Below are 17,769 nucleotides of genomic sequence, written 5' to 3' on the forward strand. Positions count from 1 at the left end.
GTCTCCCTGTGTGGGCTCCCATCCAAGATTGGATGCCTCTGTGGTTTTACTAAAAAGGGAAGTCTCTGTTAGAGAAGAATTGTACAATTTAATATTACCTTTTTATTTCTGAGGTAGGCTTTCTTGGCTGAAATACGTCCACGCCTTGCTTCCAGCTGGCGGATTTTCTGTTGCAACTTCTGCAGCTCTTCTCTTTGTAAGTGTATAGATGTTGCCATATCTTCTTTTTCAAGCATGGCTTCCATACTTTCATAAGTATCGTAATACACCACTTCATCTCTCTTCTCTGTTTATAAAATGTCAGCAATAAAAGAAGTCAAATCAGTATATGTGATTGACATAAACCACTAAGTTGGTGGGTTTTGTTTGTTTTGTTTTTTAACATTAAACCCTGCATTAGACAATGCGCAGGAAGAGCTGGTCTTGACAAAAATGACAGTTGAGTGCCAAGGTGTTAAAGTGGCACAACCTCCTAAGGCTCTACAGTTTAGCTAAAACATAAAAATCCACAACAATTATGTACCTCCTGTTATTTTTATTGGCTCACATACCACTAACAATAACTGTCAGCAGGAATTTGTGAAGGAAACATAACCCCATGTCACCTCAACACTACGCCCCTGACAGCGTTTGAACTTAACTAACATGAGGGGAGAGTTTATGCTGCACAGTCATCCCCTGTGATCTCCACTGCAAAGTTCAAGCTGTATCGCCACTTCCTAAGGTTTTCGTTGTGTGACTCTTCTTCAGATATCTCATATATATACCATGAAAAAGAAATTAGACAACATGATGATCCCAAGATTCCTCCCATCAGGAGGTTTCTGGGCTCGTAGTCACACAGCTTCTGCTCATTGGAGGCAGGGTGAGTACCTCTGTTAGGCTTACCTTGAAGACACCACACTTAGGAGGACAATGACATTATCAAAGGTTTTATCACAACCTATCATTTTTAAATTTGTATTTCACACTATAGTCTCTCTTGCCTACAGTGGAGCACTAATGAATTCAAATGCTGTAATGAGTGTCATTGTGAACATTTGACCTCTAATCTCTTATCAAGAAAAAAAAAAAAAGAATAAAGGTGATGAATCCTTCACTGTGAATGCCTGGGTAAGGGAGACACAAAGGCCTTCTAAACCCCTCTATATCCTCTGCTGCAGGCAGGTCAAAGGATGCTACCAGGAGGGGAGTTCAGTGCAGGTGGCTCAAACAAGAAGGACAGTGAACACTTAGTGCTGACCTTATTGCCATTTGCCCAGCCCTGAGCACCTAGAACAGAGGTGGGCAAACTACAGCCTGCAGGACCCTCCTGCCCGGCCCCTGAGCTCTTGGGAGGCTAGCCCCTGGCCCTTATCCTGCTGTTCCCCCTCCCTCACAGCCTCAGCTCACTGCGCTGCTGGTGCAATGCTCTGGGCGGTGGGGCCGCGAGCTCCTGGAGCAGCGCCGCTGCAGAGCCCAGCCTGACCTGGTGCTCTGTGCTACGCGTGTGTGGCTGGCTCCAGCCGAGCGGCACAACTGTAGCGCCGCCAGCCACGGGTGCTCCAGGCAGTGTGGTAAGGGGGCAGAGAGCGGCAGTGTTGGATAGAGGGCAGGGGAGTTCGGGGCGGTCAGAGGGTGGGGAACAGGGGGGTTGAATGGGGGCGGGAGTCAGGAAGGATTGCATGGGGCAGCGGGGGGCAGTCAGGGGACAGCGAGAAGAGGTGGTTGGATGGGGCAGAGGTCCCGTGGGAGGAGGGCAGGGAGGTGGCGGCGGGAGCCCAGCCATGCCTGGCTGTTTGCGGAGGCACAGCCTCCCCTAACCGGCCCTCCATACAATTTCTGAAACCTGATGCGGCCCTCAGGCCAAAAAGTTTGCCTGTCCCTGACCTAGAAACACACTCTTCTTATTTCTCCTGCAGTCAGCCACCTCTCAGGAAAGCTGCTACTCTGGTTGCATATAACTAACTTTCTCTTACCCAGCTGAAGGATTCTTCTGGGGCAAGGGCTTCCCTCCTCCCTTCTCTGAGGCTACCCATCTTAAAAGCAGCAGCCACTTACTGTGTTATCTGCATGTAGCATCTTCTGTCCCCTGGTGCTGACTATATCCCCCCTCTAACAAACAGCAACTCAGAAGAAGACAAGTGATTCTAGCAAGTAAGGACAGAACTTCATAACTCTAAAATCAAAACAATGTACAACAAAACCCAACACTAGTCACTGGACCACTTCATGAAACATCAGCCTGCAAAATTTTATGTCTGATTCACCTAAAACTGTATTTTCTTAAGCAGCTATCAAAGAGAGAATTCTGTGTGCAGGTTTCATTTTAAATGAGGCCGAGTCGTAAAATAGGATTTTACAAATTAACTGACAGACTCAATTACAGGATGGATAAAAATCAATTATTTAAACAATAAAAATTAAAAAAAATCAGATTTTTTTGATAAAATGCTTTTTGAGGGAAAAAACCTACCTAAAGATACATTATAGCTCAAAGATATCTCATCATGGAATAGGGATTATAAATTCTAATTCTATAGTATAAGACAATATATTCATGTAATGTTTAAGAAAAGTTTTGTAAATGAGTTCCAATAGTTCATGAACTGCCTCTCTTCCTTCTGGACTATTCTTGAATTCTCATGTTTGAGCAAACAATTTAGTTGTTACTCTATGGTACTATCATGTTAGATGCAGTTGTGATAAAAATAAATAGCTGAAATAGGCAGATCTTCCTTTTACAATTTCACCTTTAAAGTAGTACTGAGTGTCAGTGAATGCAATGAGTAATACTAAATGAGCAGTATGATAATTAAATAACTGCATTGACTTATTTTGTTTAGGAGAATCCATCCTCAACATACAGGATTCTGAAGATTATCCACCTTCAAGATCACCATCATTTTCTATAGTTTCAGAGTTATCTGCCAATGATAGTGTTTCAGTCACATGATGTATGTCACATAGCCACAGTATATCACCTGTAGCAAAAAGAGAAACAACCATAGATAAGTTTGTGATAAGAACCAGCAGATTACAAAAAGAGGTAATGGATGAAAAAATTGTCCGGTTTGTTTACGCAACAAACTCTCTCCTTTCCGTACGATTGAGAACCCACACTTCATTAACATGGTTCAGTCATTAAGACCAGGATACAGTCCACCCAACAGAGCAGATGTCGCAGGCAAATTGCTGGATAAAGTGTATGAAAGAGAAATTGAGCAGTGTGCAAAAGGTCTAGAGGGTAAAATTGTTAACCTGAGTCTTGATGGGTGGAGCGATGTCCACAATGATCCTGTTGTATGTGCTTGTGTGACAACAGAAGAAGGGAATGTCTTCCTTACAGAAACAATTGATACATCAGGAAATGCACACACAACAGAATGCTTATAAGAAGTAGCAATAAAAGCTATAAAAAAACTGAAAAATAATTCAAATGTCTAGTATGCAGCTTGGTCACAGACAATGCTGCAAATGTATCCAAGATGAGAAGAAATTATTTAGAAGAGAGTCCCAAGCTAATATCATAGGGTTGCCGTGCTCGTTTGATGCACCTCCTAGCCAAAGACTTCAGACATAAAGGCTAATGTTGTTGAAATTGCAAAATACTTCCGTAACAACCACTTTGCAGCTGCTCTGAAAAAAGTGGGAGGAACCAAGCTAACTCTCCCACAAGACGTGCAATGGAACTCAGTAGTGGACTGTTTTGAGCACTATATCAAGAACTGGTCTAATCTGATGACAATTTGTGAACAAAATCAAGAAAAAATAGATGGCACTGTCACAGCCAAAGTTCTCAACATTGGGCTTAAGAGAAGTGTAGAACACATGCTGTGTACCCTGAAGCCTATTTCTATAGCCATGAACAAAATGCAGGTTTTGTTTTATTGCTGACGCTGTTGAAATTTGGAAGGAACTGAGTGAGATCTTAAAAAGAGAAATATGAAATGACAGAGTTAAATTACAAGCATTAAAAAAATGAATGGGACAAGCGCTATCTCCAGCTCATTGTCTTGCAAATATTCTCAATACTCAATTCTCAGTACCAGGGTCAAACCTTAACTACTGAAGAAGAAGAGTTGGCTATGACATGGACATCCAGCAATCATCCCTCCATAATACCAACTATAACAAACTTCAGAGCTAAGGGTGAACCATTCAAGAAATATATATTTGCTGATGATCTTCTAAAGAAAGTCACACAAGTGAACTGGTGGAAGTCACTTAAGTGCTTGGATTCAGAGACTATTGAAGTGATAATCTCACTTTTAACAGCAATAGCTTCTTCTGCTAGTGTAGAAAGAATATTTTCTTCCTTTGGACTAATTCATTCCAAATTAAGAAACCATTTGGGATCTGAAAAAGCAGGAAAGCTTGTTTTTCTTTTCCAGATTATGAACAGGAAAATGAAGGTGAAGACGACAGTTAGCTGCAGAAGCCAATATTTTAGGTTTCTCATGTTGACCTGGCTGACAGTTGATTTTTTATTTTTTTAAAATATTTCATTTAACTATTTCAGTTAAAAACAATTTTAACAAAAACAAACCTGATTTTAAAAAACTTGAATGTTAAACTAAATTCAGAAATTCATATGCTTGTTTTGTTAAAATATTTATTATATGTTTGCTGTTCAAGAAAAAAATCCAGAATACATAATGTTGCTGTTTTAGTTAAATAAAACAATTTAACTGTCTGTCTGGTGATGTTCTCCTCCTAATACAGCATGGCAAGAAAATCCTCCAAATATTAATGATTAACCTGTTGAACTGGAGATAGTTCACCTCCCAATGACTTCAGAAATATCTGCTTCAATTACCTTTGGTAAATGAAATACCCAAACAATCATTCATTTTCTGATATAGCTGTAAAACTAATCTGAAAAGTTTTCAAAATAAATCTCTTAAACATGTATAGTGTGTACTTTCTAAAAATGAAACCTATGTCTATCTCTAAGTTGTGAAGAATAGGTATTAAGGTTATAACAACCAACAAGAATGCACTTTTATGTAAAAATCTATGATTAAATCGAGTCTTCCTGACTAGTTATTTAAATCAGGATTTAAATCAATTTGATTTAAATCAAATCTACCCTACTCAATTATATCTTTAACAAGCATTTCAATGTTAAAACTGGGACATGAAAGGGGACCTGCAAACGTACAAATATTTTAAAGAAAACTCTTGCAATTCTATTGTGTCTTTCATCAGAAAAACAAACTATTCTTTTTGGCCTTTAAAACATGTCTGTGAGGTTGGTAAGTACTGAACCTCTCTTATAACTAGAACATGAAAAATATGCAAATTAAAATAATTCCTTTTTTGTTTAGTCCCACAACATTCAGACTTGCCAGATAAATTAAAATACTAAGCCAGCAGCCAACTATCACATTATCTATTGATGACATTCCATCCACCACAAATCCTTCAGCAGAGATGAAGCTGGCCTGTTTGGGTATGTTGTCCCTTTAAAAGCCTTAATTTACAGATTGTGAATTCAAGTACACATCTTCTGTTGGTAACTCTAAAAACCACCATCCCATTTACTGTCTCAATAGCTACCAGAGCAACTGTATTCCATTTACAAATAAAACAGTGTTTCTTCCCCTCCCTAACTACCAACCTGGACATTCAAGCTAGGATTTTGAAGTAAAGTTGTGTTTTTTCTGGTTCTAGCATTACCAATAAAAGATTGTCAGCCAGAATTTACTCAATTCTGCTGATGATTCAGAAATCAGAACAGAATCCAACTGCATTCTCAGAGCACTACAGAGTGAATGTAGCTACCAGGAGTAAAAAGTAGTTCCAGCTTACAATGGTTATTAACATGTGCATCACATAGATCTGTTCTATAAGAAGGCTGCTACTTTTCTGACCGTAACCATAAAGAAAGTAGGATTGATGATCCAATAAATAGCATTTTTCTCTCTGAGTCAGTAGTAAATCGTGTGTGCTAGAGGCCACTGTACTTTGAGAGATGCCACGTTGCAGAGGAGATGCAGGATGGTCTTGACCACATGTGACTATCTAAAAATCCTATGGTATTTTTCACAAGAGTAACTGCACTAGTTCTGCTGGATAAATTACAAATAGATAGTTTCATTCTGCCTAACTAAAACTTCCCCATAATTTCAACAGGACCAGTATTCTTTCAGTATTCTGTCCTAACCTGTGTGTAGTGTTGCTGTACATTATTTAAAAATGCTAGCTCCTAACACAGACTGTTGCATTCAATAAAGTCAGCCAAACCCTTTATGCTTTTTTGGATAAAGGCTTAATATAAAAGTGTAATATTGAGAAATAAGAATATTTTTAGAACTTAAAAAAATTGGGGGTAACTTAAGCATTGAGCTATGAAGAATTTTTTGGATTCAGTAATCATCTGCCTATGTGTACCATGAGCAAAAAGTGATGTATACTACTTTTACAGCAGGTCCACTGTTCTTTTGGTGGAAAAGTTGGTAATAGTGGAATAATCTCAATATCCAAACTGAATCCAAGTACCGGTGACAATGTACCTCAACTCAAAGGTCCTTCAAATTACTCAGTGAACCTTCCAGATATAAAAGTCAACATAACATTATAGTTTTGCTAATACTAATTCAAAGAACATTGATTTAACTATTTCTTCCTCCTTTGTCTCTCTTACTAGATAGGTTCCCTATTAGCTGCATGAAAGTAAACTGTGCAGTAACATCAGGATCAAAACTAGAATCATATCGTAAAGCAGTCTGTGAACAAAGAATTGTCTATTGAGCACTTACTCACAGCCCGCAGAGAGCTGGCTAGGCTGACTGCAAAATTTCATTAAAAGACAGCTAAAAATGTATTAAGCTCTCTTTCGCTATGGGCTCAATTACAGTAATTGCCATAAGGATGTTATAGGATCACACATGTGAGAAGAAGCAGTCCACACTACTGTGAATGGGAGAAAAGGTGCCATGAGGTGCTGTATCTCAAGATGTAACTCACAATATGAGCACATTTGAAAATTTCTGCTCTACAGTGACTTTTCTGATGAACACTTCCTCCACAAGTCCTTTAGCACTGAGCCAGCATAGAAAGCTAACATCTGAGTAAAAGTATAAGCATAAGAAAACTCAGAAGACCAGGCTGGACACACACACACTAAATTTCCCTGCACCATCTCTATGAGTTGGTTTTAAATGATTTGTGAGCTACATCAGGTCTAGGGACCACAGCTTGTGTGTCCCTGATCTAAACTCTGTTACAATGGCAACATAAATGCTTCATAATGTGTCAAAAGCTCACCTAGAGGATTCTGATTTGCCTGACACCTCCTTGACAGCCACATGCTACACTTAAACACTTATTTCAGAAATTTTGAGAGCAACAACTCCTGTAAGTTAGCCAAACCTGCAGTACACAAGAACACTTAGAAAATAATTCCTTCCTTTCCAGCCCTAATTTTTCCCAATATTGCATAAGACATTAGGTATGTGATTCCAACTGAAGTTAAGGAGACAAAGCAATATATAAAGATTTAAAAATTTACCTCCTTCTCCTCGATGCAGATTTCAACTGATTTTAATTGTACTTATGTTCAAAGTCCTAAATCTTTACTTATTTAAAGAATGCTAAAATGGTTGATTCTAAGTTTTACAGTTCAGTATTAGTACTGTCTTAGGTAACACAGATTATGCCCATAAAATGTGTACTGTACCTGATACTAGTCTTTTGATGCTTTCAAGTTGTGCTGTCAGCAGCAGCTCTTCATACTTCAAAATCTCAAACTGCACTTCATACAACTGAAGCTGTAGATCATAATAATCAGCTTCCAACTGGTCCAAATGGGCCATGGCTTCTGTACCACCTTGCAAACTCTGCATCTGAATGGAGGAAGGAAAAAAAAAGAAAAAGTGAACGATACATGACTACAGGATCCTAGTAAAACCAAGCCCGAGATATTCATCTTTATGTTTAAAAAAATTAAAACATGCCAAAAACTAGTTTTAAGAGAGAGAGTTCAGATTATCGTAAATATGGTTGAACTGAATACTGTCAATGCTGTAGGAGAAGTTTTGACTACTCTCACTTCAGATGTAATAGTCAACATATTTTCAGTATAGCACTAGGAGGTCTATTACATCAGCTTACAGTTTATGACTGTCCATTCTTTCAGGATGAGAGAGGTACACCCCCAACTTCCTGTTTCTTCTGTTTCTGTATTTCATGTTTTTGTTTGTTTGTTTTTGTAAATAGAGCAATAGAGGTCTAATGTAACCATTCGGTACTGTGTTAGCTTAGATGCAAAGATGTTTTAAAATTGTTAGAGGCTGTTATACCAACAAAACCTAGAAAACTGAAGTTAAGATTGACAGTCTAGGTCATGGTGAACTAAAAAAATGACTAGATGTATCTCTCTCTCTCTCAATGGGACAACAACTGAGGAATCTTCCAGCAAATAAAATATAAATATTTTACTCCATGTTTTCCACTCTCACACACTTTGTGGGTAACCTTCCTAGATGCTGACATAAAGCAGCATACCTGCCTAACCACAGGCTTTTGTGCCATTTCTCAGGCCTCCCTTCAAAATCTCAGGACACCCAGTGCTGCAGCAATGAACAGAAGAGAGAAGAAGAGGACACTGGATCCTTTTTAGTCAGGTAGAAAAGTTGATCGTTCTTGAGCCTAATTGTTTTGGAGGTAAAGTAAGAGAATAGAGAATTTTCCAGGTTTAAAACAATTATGTCAATTTTTCCGGTCATATATCAGAAAGGAACACGTAAGACGAGGTTTCAGGAAACAGCCAAAATGAAAATTCCAAGCTTTTCCATTTCCCACAGTAGGCAAGTATGCATAGCAGCCAGATCCTGTTTGGCTGGAAAGTGGGGGTAGGAGTTCAGAACTGCATAGTCAGCTGATATCGAAAGGAATCTCTCATCTGTTGCTACATTTTATAGGAGAATCTAGGCTCTGGATTTCTCTGGTTCTCCTTCCCACCTACCAGTCACTGCCAAAGCCAAACCCAACTTCCTAACAAAATGAATCCCTGCCAGCGTCTACGGAGTTTGGATCCCCTCCTAGCTGAGGCAGGAGAGAAAGACATTTTGGCTTCAGTTGGATGCATTTTTCTAGTCTGCCCGTCCTCTTTTCCTGAGGAAAGAGAATCCAGCTTCTATATTATAAATCCTCAACCAGGAAGTGGGGCCATCTCGTGAGAAAGTGCAAAACAAAGTGAAAGTTTTTTTTTGTTTTGCTTTTTTTTTTTTAATTAAAAATAACAAAATTTTACTTCCCAGTAGATTTAAGTTATGGTAGCATCTTCAAGGATTAAAACCTCACTCTAATCAATAGTCAGCCATAAATTGGCTTCCCAGTTTTTACTGATTTGAAATTATCTTTAAAGAGTTTTCTGAATTAATCTAGAAAAGCATGTTTCCACACAAGACTGAAACATAGAGTGGACAAACATGGACTGGCACTCTGTCCAAAAAGGCATTATCTGTTTCCAAGTCATTGGCAACTTAGAAGAAAATGATCATAAACAGTTAAGGATTGATATCCTAACAGATAAAGCAGAAGATGGGGTATTAGTTGGTGTCTGCTCTAGACCACCAGATCACACTAGAGCAGTGTTTCCCAACCTTTTCCAGTCTAAGGTACGCTGACTTCAATAAAATGTACGTGGCATGCTAAAATTATTAAACGAAAACTTACATTTAATGAGAAATTTGAGCTTGCCTTGTGCGCAGAATCATTGAATCCTGGCAGGAAATGTGGACAATGCAACTTGGAGCTCTTGCTCCACCAATCTCAGGCACTCTCTTTGTTTTTGATGCAAATTGGGCTTAAAAATCTTAAGCAGGTGCATTGCTGAAAACAGCAACAGAATGGAGATAGCACGGTGTAACATTACTGGGTACTGATCTGCCACCATCAACCAGAAGGAGTCCAAAGACATGTCAACAAACTTTAAAATAAAGTGCAGTCCATCCTTTGCAAATTTGGCAAATTGTTGGCTGAGACTGCTCTAACAAAAAATCAAATCAAGGGGAAAATTTGCATTGCAGAGTGATGGATCAACAGATATCAATGGTCATGCTCAACTGTTGGCTAACAAGTCCACATTTGTGGATGCAGTCTCAGTATCAGCCAACATGTCATCAATGTGGCGACATATCGCATAATCTGAAAGGCGAACTTTTGCAATTTCATTGACTGAATTTGCACTTAACATAACTCTCACCATTTCTTTGCATACTGATAAAATGTATGTTTCTGCAATTGTGTGTAGTTTATCTGTCTTCACTACAAGCTCAGAAACCAAGCAGCTTGTTTCCAAAACTGTATCAGAAACAGTTACACAATCTTTCATCATTTGGACTTGTTTTTCATTCTGATCCTTTAAATGCTCAAAAAAATAATTTGTCTTTGTTGGCAAGGGACAGATGTTTGTTTATAAGGTGTCTTTTTAACTTACTTGGCACCATTGCATGGTTTGAAAGTTTCTCTTCACACACAAGACATTGCAGAAGAGGAAAAGATGGCTCACCTGTACACAAAAATCCAAATTGCAAATAGCTCTTAAGAGTAGTGTTGGATCACCACTTTGCTTTTCAGTTCACATTCAGCTTCATCACTGAAAGTAGATATGGAGGCGCCAGAATCTCTTTTCTTCAAATATGTGTCTGTTTTAGAGTCTTCAATTCAAAATTCACCACGATAACTTAACCGTTGAAAAGAAAACATGGCTCCCACGTGATACTATGCAAACAGCAAGGTAATTTGAGCATAGTGTGATGTGTCTGCCTCACGCACGTACACCCAAAGAGCAACATCACAAATTTTAATCTGGTTTTGACACTAACTAAAATAATTAGAATTCCCCCCGCCTCACCCCCACAAGTGACTTTTCCAAAATTCCACAGCACACCTGTTTATGCCTGATGGCACACCAGCGTGCTGAAGGACACTGCTTGGGAAACACTGCACTAGAGAATAGGAAGACTGGTTCCTTAACCACTTATCATGGGGGACTTCAATCTGAGCAACATATAAAACAAATCTCATGCTGCCAGTACAAAACATCCTTGGAATGTCTAATTATTACAGATTATACTTTCCTAACTCAAAAAGTGTTGCATCCAACACAGGGGAATTCTATATTAGACATCATCTTGATTGATATCAGAATTAAAAATTAGTGTAACATAGGTACGAGCGATCATGACTTGATCACATTAGTTACGTGCAAAAATAATCAAGACCAAACTAATAATAGATATATTTGGTGCTTTAAAAAGGCCAATTTCACAAAGCTGAAAACAATTATGATTCAAGTAGCTGGGAGAAAGAATTTAAACCAAAAAATATGAATGATAATTGGAAATTGTTTAAGACCGTTTGTACTAAATGACCAAAAATCACAATTCAGAAAGAAGGCTAAAGAAAAAGTTTACAGAAAAAAAAAATCAACCTGGCTTAAAGAGGAAGCAAAGGCAACTATCAAAACACACACACAGAAGTTGATAGTACTGAACATAGGAATTGATACAAGAAGTCTATGGGACACAAGGGGAAGTCTATGGCCAACACAGAAAAGGACAATGAGAAGAAGTTAATTAGGAACAGGAGAATCCTAGCAATGGTACTGGTCCATTATAGATGAAAATAGTGGAAACGTCAACAAAAAATGGTTCATTATTAAGACTACAATTTTTTCAGAATCATTTTTTTTGTAGAATCATCCTGGAAACTCAATGTAGAGGAGGGCAAGTTGTGGAATGGACATGTGCAACACATCTCAAACAGTTGTGAAAGTTTAACAACTATTCTTTCTTTGCGTGACTGCACATGTACATCCCACTCTTGGTGATTCCCAAGAAATAATATAGGAGGAGGAATTGGAGTCTACGGATTGTAGTACAGCTCCACCAAATTTGGCATCGTCTCTAGATTACTGGGTAGTGGTGTAATAGAAGAACAAAGTGCGCACCGATGACCAGGTTGCTGCTTCACAAATGTCCTGGAAAGGGATCTGCGCTAGGAATGCTGTTGAGGATGTGTGAGATCTTGTGGAGTGAGTAGTCAGCTTGTCTGTTGGTGAAACATTTGCCAGCTCATAACAAGCGCTGATACAGAAAGTCATTTATGACTAAATTCTCCGTGAGGAGATTGGAAGGCTTTTCATTCTGTCCACGATAGCCATGAACAGTTGGATGGATCCTGTCTCAGTAGAACTCCAGTGCTTGTCTAACATCCAAAGTGTGTAGCCGCTGCTTGTCCCTATTTGTGTGTGGTTTGCGTTTAAAAAAACGGGTAAGTAAACTGATTGTTTAAAATTTGAAACTACTTTAGAGGAAAAACTCAGATGATGGTGTAAGTACACCTTATCTTAAAAAAGACTGTAGATGATGGTTCAGAAGCGAGGGCATGCAGTTCAGAGACTCTTCTGGCAGAAGTGAAAACCACCTTCCAGGAAAGGTGTAGTAAGGAGCATGTTACTAAAGGCTCAAATGGTGGTCTCATAAGTCCAGACTAGACCAAGTTCAAGTCCCAAGGAGGAACGGGCTCCATTAATTGAAGGTAAAACCTTTACAGACCTGTAAGGAATCTGATTGTCATACCATTAGAAAAAACAGACCGGTTATCTATGTGAAGGTGGAAAGCTGATACAGCTGCCAGATGAACTTTGACAGAGAAAACTGCTAAGCCTTGGTATTTTAGGTGCAGCAGACAGTCAAGTATATGTTGGATGGACAAATGCATTGACAAGATGCTGATTTGACAAGCCCAGATAGAGAACTGCTTCCATTTTGACAAGGAGGTGTCCTGTTGGAGGGGTTTCTACTTTTTAGTAAGACCTGAAAAACTTGCTCTGAGCAAGACTGTTCTCTGGAATTTAGCGATGGAGCTTCCAGGCAATTCGGTGAAGGGACTGCAGGTTCAGGTGGAGTAGACGACCACAATCTTGGGAGATCAGATCTAGGTGCAACAGGAATGAAATTGGAGATGTCACTGAGAGTTCAAGTAGAGTGGAGGAACCAGTGCTGGCAGGACCATGCTGGGGCTATTAATATAAACCAGGCATGGTCCTACTTAATCTTTAGTAGCACTCTGTAGGAGTGGGATCGGGAGGAAAGCATAGCTTTTCTGTCCAGGGTAGCAGAAAGGTATCTGTGATTGAGCCCGGACTGTGGCCTTGCAGGGAGCAGAAAGTTGTTTGCAAATAGGTCAATCTGGGGAGTCACCCACCGCTGGAAAATTCATCTGGCTACATCCAGGCAAAGAGACTATTTGTGGTGACTAAAAAATGACCTGCTCAGGTCGTCTGGTAGCTCATTCTGCATCTGTGGAAAGTAAGAGACCTCAAGGTTGACTGAATGGGCTATTCAAAAATTCCTACAGGTCAACTGCTTCAACAAAGGACGGATGAGTGAGCTCCTCCCTGCCTTTTGAGGTAAAACATAGCTGTGGTGTTGTCTATAAGAACAAATGAGTTTCCCCCTCTGTTATGAGGTAGAAAAACCTGACAGGCAAGATGCATAGCCCTGAGTTCTCTGACATTGATATGAAAAGAGAGTTCCCGCAAGGACCAAAGACCCAGAATCTGGAGGGGCCCCAGGTGGGCTCTCCACCCTAGAGCAGACTCATCTGACACCAGAGTCACTGAGGGTTGAGAAAGAGAACGCCTACACAAATGATGAGGATCCAGTCACAATTCAGCAAAATCAGAACTAAATAGTATCGTGATCACAGGCCCCCAATGAAGATGGCTTAGCAAGTACACTGAATCCTGCCACATCTGGAGGGGCCTGAGGTGCAGCCCTGCATGTTGTACTACATAAGTGTAAGAGGCCATGTGCCCTAGGAGCCTTGTGCTGTTTTGGGCTGTTGTGATTAGATGAAACTTGGGGTCTGTCATTAGAGATTGAATAAATTGGAATTCAGACTCTGGGAGAAATGCTCTGGCCTAGGAAGAGACAAACACAACCCCTAAAAACTCTATCCTCTGTACTGCGCAGCAAAGAGTATGTGACATTGCACTCCATATGATTTTATGAAAATATGCTAATGAATGTGAATGTAATGTAACTGGAATATGCGGTCTTTTGAACGACTTATAGATGGCACACCATTCTTTAACGTGTCCATTACCAAGACAAAAGCACCTCACGTGGGGATCAGTATTGGGGATGGTCCCATTTCCCCCGCACCCTCATGGTAGACAATGCTTGAACCCTGGTAAAGGCAACACATATGGCACCCAGCTACTATAAACAACACTATGATAACACTAAACTAAACCTAAGGTACTACTATTATCTAGAGCAGTGGTTCTCAACTTATTTAACACTGTGGGCCGCGTATGCAGCTCTCTCTGTCCCATGTGGACCGCACCCATAAAATATATATACTACCTGTATGGCCCTGAGGATGTCACATAAGCCGTGGATTGAGAGCCACTGATCTAGAGGAAAAAACCCTCAGAAAACAGACTAAAAATGTGAGGTGAAAACACTATACCAAGTTTCACCTCCAGCCGTGAAGAGGTTCGAGGCAGTGCTGCCCTCATATGGCCAGGGAGGAGGCAGGGCCACAGTGCACTGGCGCAAGCCCTATGGGTACTGCTAGGCAAAATTCTCTGGCTTCAGGGTGCTGGGTGCATATGCGCACCTACATGAAATACACACCTGCATCTAAGAAAAATAATGTAGAAAAGGCAAAAAAAGTGTTCAATAAATATCTGTTCTGAATTTGAAAAAAAAGCCAGATGTAGCCATATATGAGGATGAAATACTTTCTACTCCAATAGTAGTTCAGGGGGATATTAAAAACAGCTACTAAAATTAGATATTTTTAAAATCAGCAGGTTTACATTATTTGCATCCCCCAGTTTAAAAACATTAATGCTGATTTTCAATACCTCTTAGAACACTAGAGAAAAAAACCTAATATTCTCCCCGTATTTAAAAATGATAAGTGGGATGACCGCGCCTGTCAGACTGACACTGATTCCAGGAAAATAATGGAACAGCTGATATGGTACTCAATGAAGAATTAAAGGAAGGTGATATGATTAGAGTCCCCCATGTTGACGGGCCTTATCCCAGGATGAAATGATTCTGAAAAGGTCCTGGGGGCCATGGTGAATAATCAGGTGAACATAAGTCTCCAATACAATGCTGTGGGGACTTATGATCCTTGGGGAAACAAGGAATCTTGAGCAGTAGTAGGGCAGTTGTATACTACCTCTATCTGGCACTCGTGTGACTGCTATTGGAATACTGTGTCAATTCAAGAAGGGTATTGATAAAATGGAGTGGGCTCCACGAGGAAAATTAAAGGACTTGAAAATATGTCTTGTATCAGTCGATACAAGGAGCTCAGCCTGTTTAGTTTAACAAAAGGGTAAGAGATGACTTGATCAGAGTCGAAGTACCTACATGGGAAGCACAACTTTGACAATGGGCTCTTCAATCAAGCAGACAAAGGTATAATAAGATCCAATGACTGAAAGCTGAAGTTAGACAAATTCAGACTAGAAATAAGGCGCACATTTTAAATAGTGAGGATAATCAATCATATAGCAATTTAAGGGTTGAGGTGAATTCTCCATTACTGGAGATTTGTAAATCAAGACTGGATGTTTTTCTGAAAGATATGCTCTAGTTCAAACAGAAATTAATTTGGGGCAATTCTATGGTCTGTGTTATGCAGGAGGTCAGACCAGATAAGCACAGTGGTCCCTTCTGACCTTGTAATCTATATTATTTACCTGTAAAAACATTTCACTGCTAATCAAGTATTCAGAATATTATTAAACATTATGAAATTTCAAACATTTTTACTGTATTTTACTGAATAAATTTCTGTATATATAATTAGCAGCCTGATATGACTGGAGCATCTCTTACAGAGAAATTAGGTTCTACACATTTAAAACCTGGATTTGTGCTGGAAATGGCCCACCTGTTGCTCACTTTAGATAAGCTATTACCAGCAGGACAGTGGGGTGGGAGGAGGTATTGTTTCATATTCTCTGTGTGTATATAAAATCTGCTGCAGTTTCCACGGTATGCATCTGATGAAGTGAGCTGTAGCTCATGAAAGCTCATGCTCAAATAAATTGGTTAGTCTCTAAGGTGCCACAAGTACTCCTTTTCTTTTGGCGAATACAGACTAACACGGCTGTTCCTCTGAAACTTATATTGTAGTGAAACACTGCAACTGAGAATTAGTAGGCATCTTTCAGTCTCGAGAGACCACGGGTATACAGCCCTGAGAGGTAAAGAATTTAGTCAGTTTTATGGCAGCTGCAGCTGTGGCTGAAGAGACCCACTCGAGAGAGACACAATCACTGCCATATCTGCAACATTTAAAGATATTTCAACCCTTTGGGCTCTGCCTTTTGTGAGCTCTTTTCTCCTCTCCTAAGATGGACTACTTCCTTGCGTAACTCCAGAGACTTTTGTTTAGCTCTTGTCTCCGAAGGCTGCGGTCTTGAGTATGATCTTCCCAGTTGTCCACATCCATGTCCATTTCTTGAGGTCTCACTTGCACATATCCTTGAAATGCAATTTTGGTTGCCCTTTGGGTCTTTTTCCAGATGGCAATTCACTGTTGAGGATGTCCTTTGGGATGCGGCCATCATTCATTCAGCACACATGCCCAAGCCAGCAGAGGCATCTCTGTTTGAGGAGTGTTTGAATGCTGGGTATGCTGGCCCGCTTGAGCACCTCAGTGTTGGTGATTCTTCCTCCAAGAGCTGCCAAAGATTCAACAAAGGCAATGCATATAAAAGCTGTTGAGCCTCTTTTCCTGATGAGAGTATAAGGTCCATATCTTGCTTCCATACAAAAGTGTGCTGACAACACACGCACGATAAACACAGATCTTTGTGTGTTCTGTCAGTTTGTTGTTTTGCCATACCCACTTGCTCAGTCTAGACATTGTTGTGGTGGCTTTTCCAATGCAGATGTTGAGTTCCATTTCAAGTGAAAGTTTAACTGTGATAGTGGAGCCCAGGTATGTGAACTTGTTCACTACTTCAAGTTCATAGTTGTTGATCTTGATAGAGGGTGCTTCCTCAACTCCTTGGCACATTATGTTAGTCTTTTTTAGGCTTATTGGCAGGCTTTGGAAAAAACGGTCCATAAAGTTTTAGAGATTAACTGCTCCGTCCTCAGCAAAGAGGTGGTTTTGGATAAGGGCTTCCAGAGTCTTGGTTTTAGATCTGAGTCTTGTAAGATTGAACAGCTATCTATCAGATCTTGTGTGCAAGTAGATTCCCTCAGTTGAAGAACCAAAAGCTTATTTTAGTAGCAAGGAGAAGATGATCCCAAACAGAGCTGGGTCAAGTACACAGTCTTGCTTAACTCTGCTACAAATCTGGAATGGCAGAGAGACTGAGCCGCTGTATTGAACTGTGCTATACGTGTTTTCATGGAAAGATCAACTCATGCTTAAGAGCTTGAGGGGACAGCCAATCTTTTCCAGAAGCGCAAATAATCCACTTCTACTGACAAGGTCAAACGCCTTTGTGAGATCAACGAAGGCTATGTAAAGGGGCTTTTTTCGTTCTCTGCATTTCTCTCGTAGTTGTCTCAGTGAGAAGATCATGTTGTTAGTAGACCTTTAAGCTCTGAAGCTGCACTATGATTCAGGATAGATTCTATGCAAAAGAATAAATGGACACAAATCTGACATCAGGAATCGTAACATTCAAAAACTGGTAGGAGAACACCTCAAACTCTCTGGCCACTCAGTAGAAGATTTAAGGGTGGCAATTTTGCAACAGAAGAGCTTCAAAAACAGACTCCA

The 17,769-nt window shown here is 39.9% G+C and overlaps 1 protein-coding gene across 3 annotated transcripts in view; it reads right to left on the minus strand.

The window, feature by feature from the left end:
• Positions 1-17,769, minus strand: part of JMY (junction mediating and regulatory protein, p53 cofactor) — a 132,557-nt gene that overhangs the window by 46,881 nt on the left and 67,907 nt on the right. For all 3 annotated transcript variants that reach the window (XM_048849376.2, XM_048849375.2, XM_048849377.2), the window contains 2 exons: positions 7,664-7,829; positions 99-286 (listed from right to left, as the gene is read on the minus strand). In XM_048849376.2, the coding sequence (XP_048705333.1) occupies positions 99-286; positions 7,664-7,829 (354 nt within the window). The remainder of the gene's footprint in view (positions 1-98; positions 287-7,663; positions 7,830-17,769) is intronic.

Source organism: Caretta caretta, chromosome 5 (assembly GCF_965140235.1).
Source record: "Caretta caretta isolate rCarCar2 chromosome 5, rCarCar1.hap1, whole genome shotgun sequence".
NCBI classification, from domain to species: domain Eukaryota; kingdom Metazoa; phylum Chordata; order Testudines; family Cheloniidae; genus Caretta; species Caretta caretta.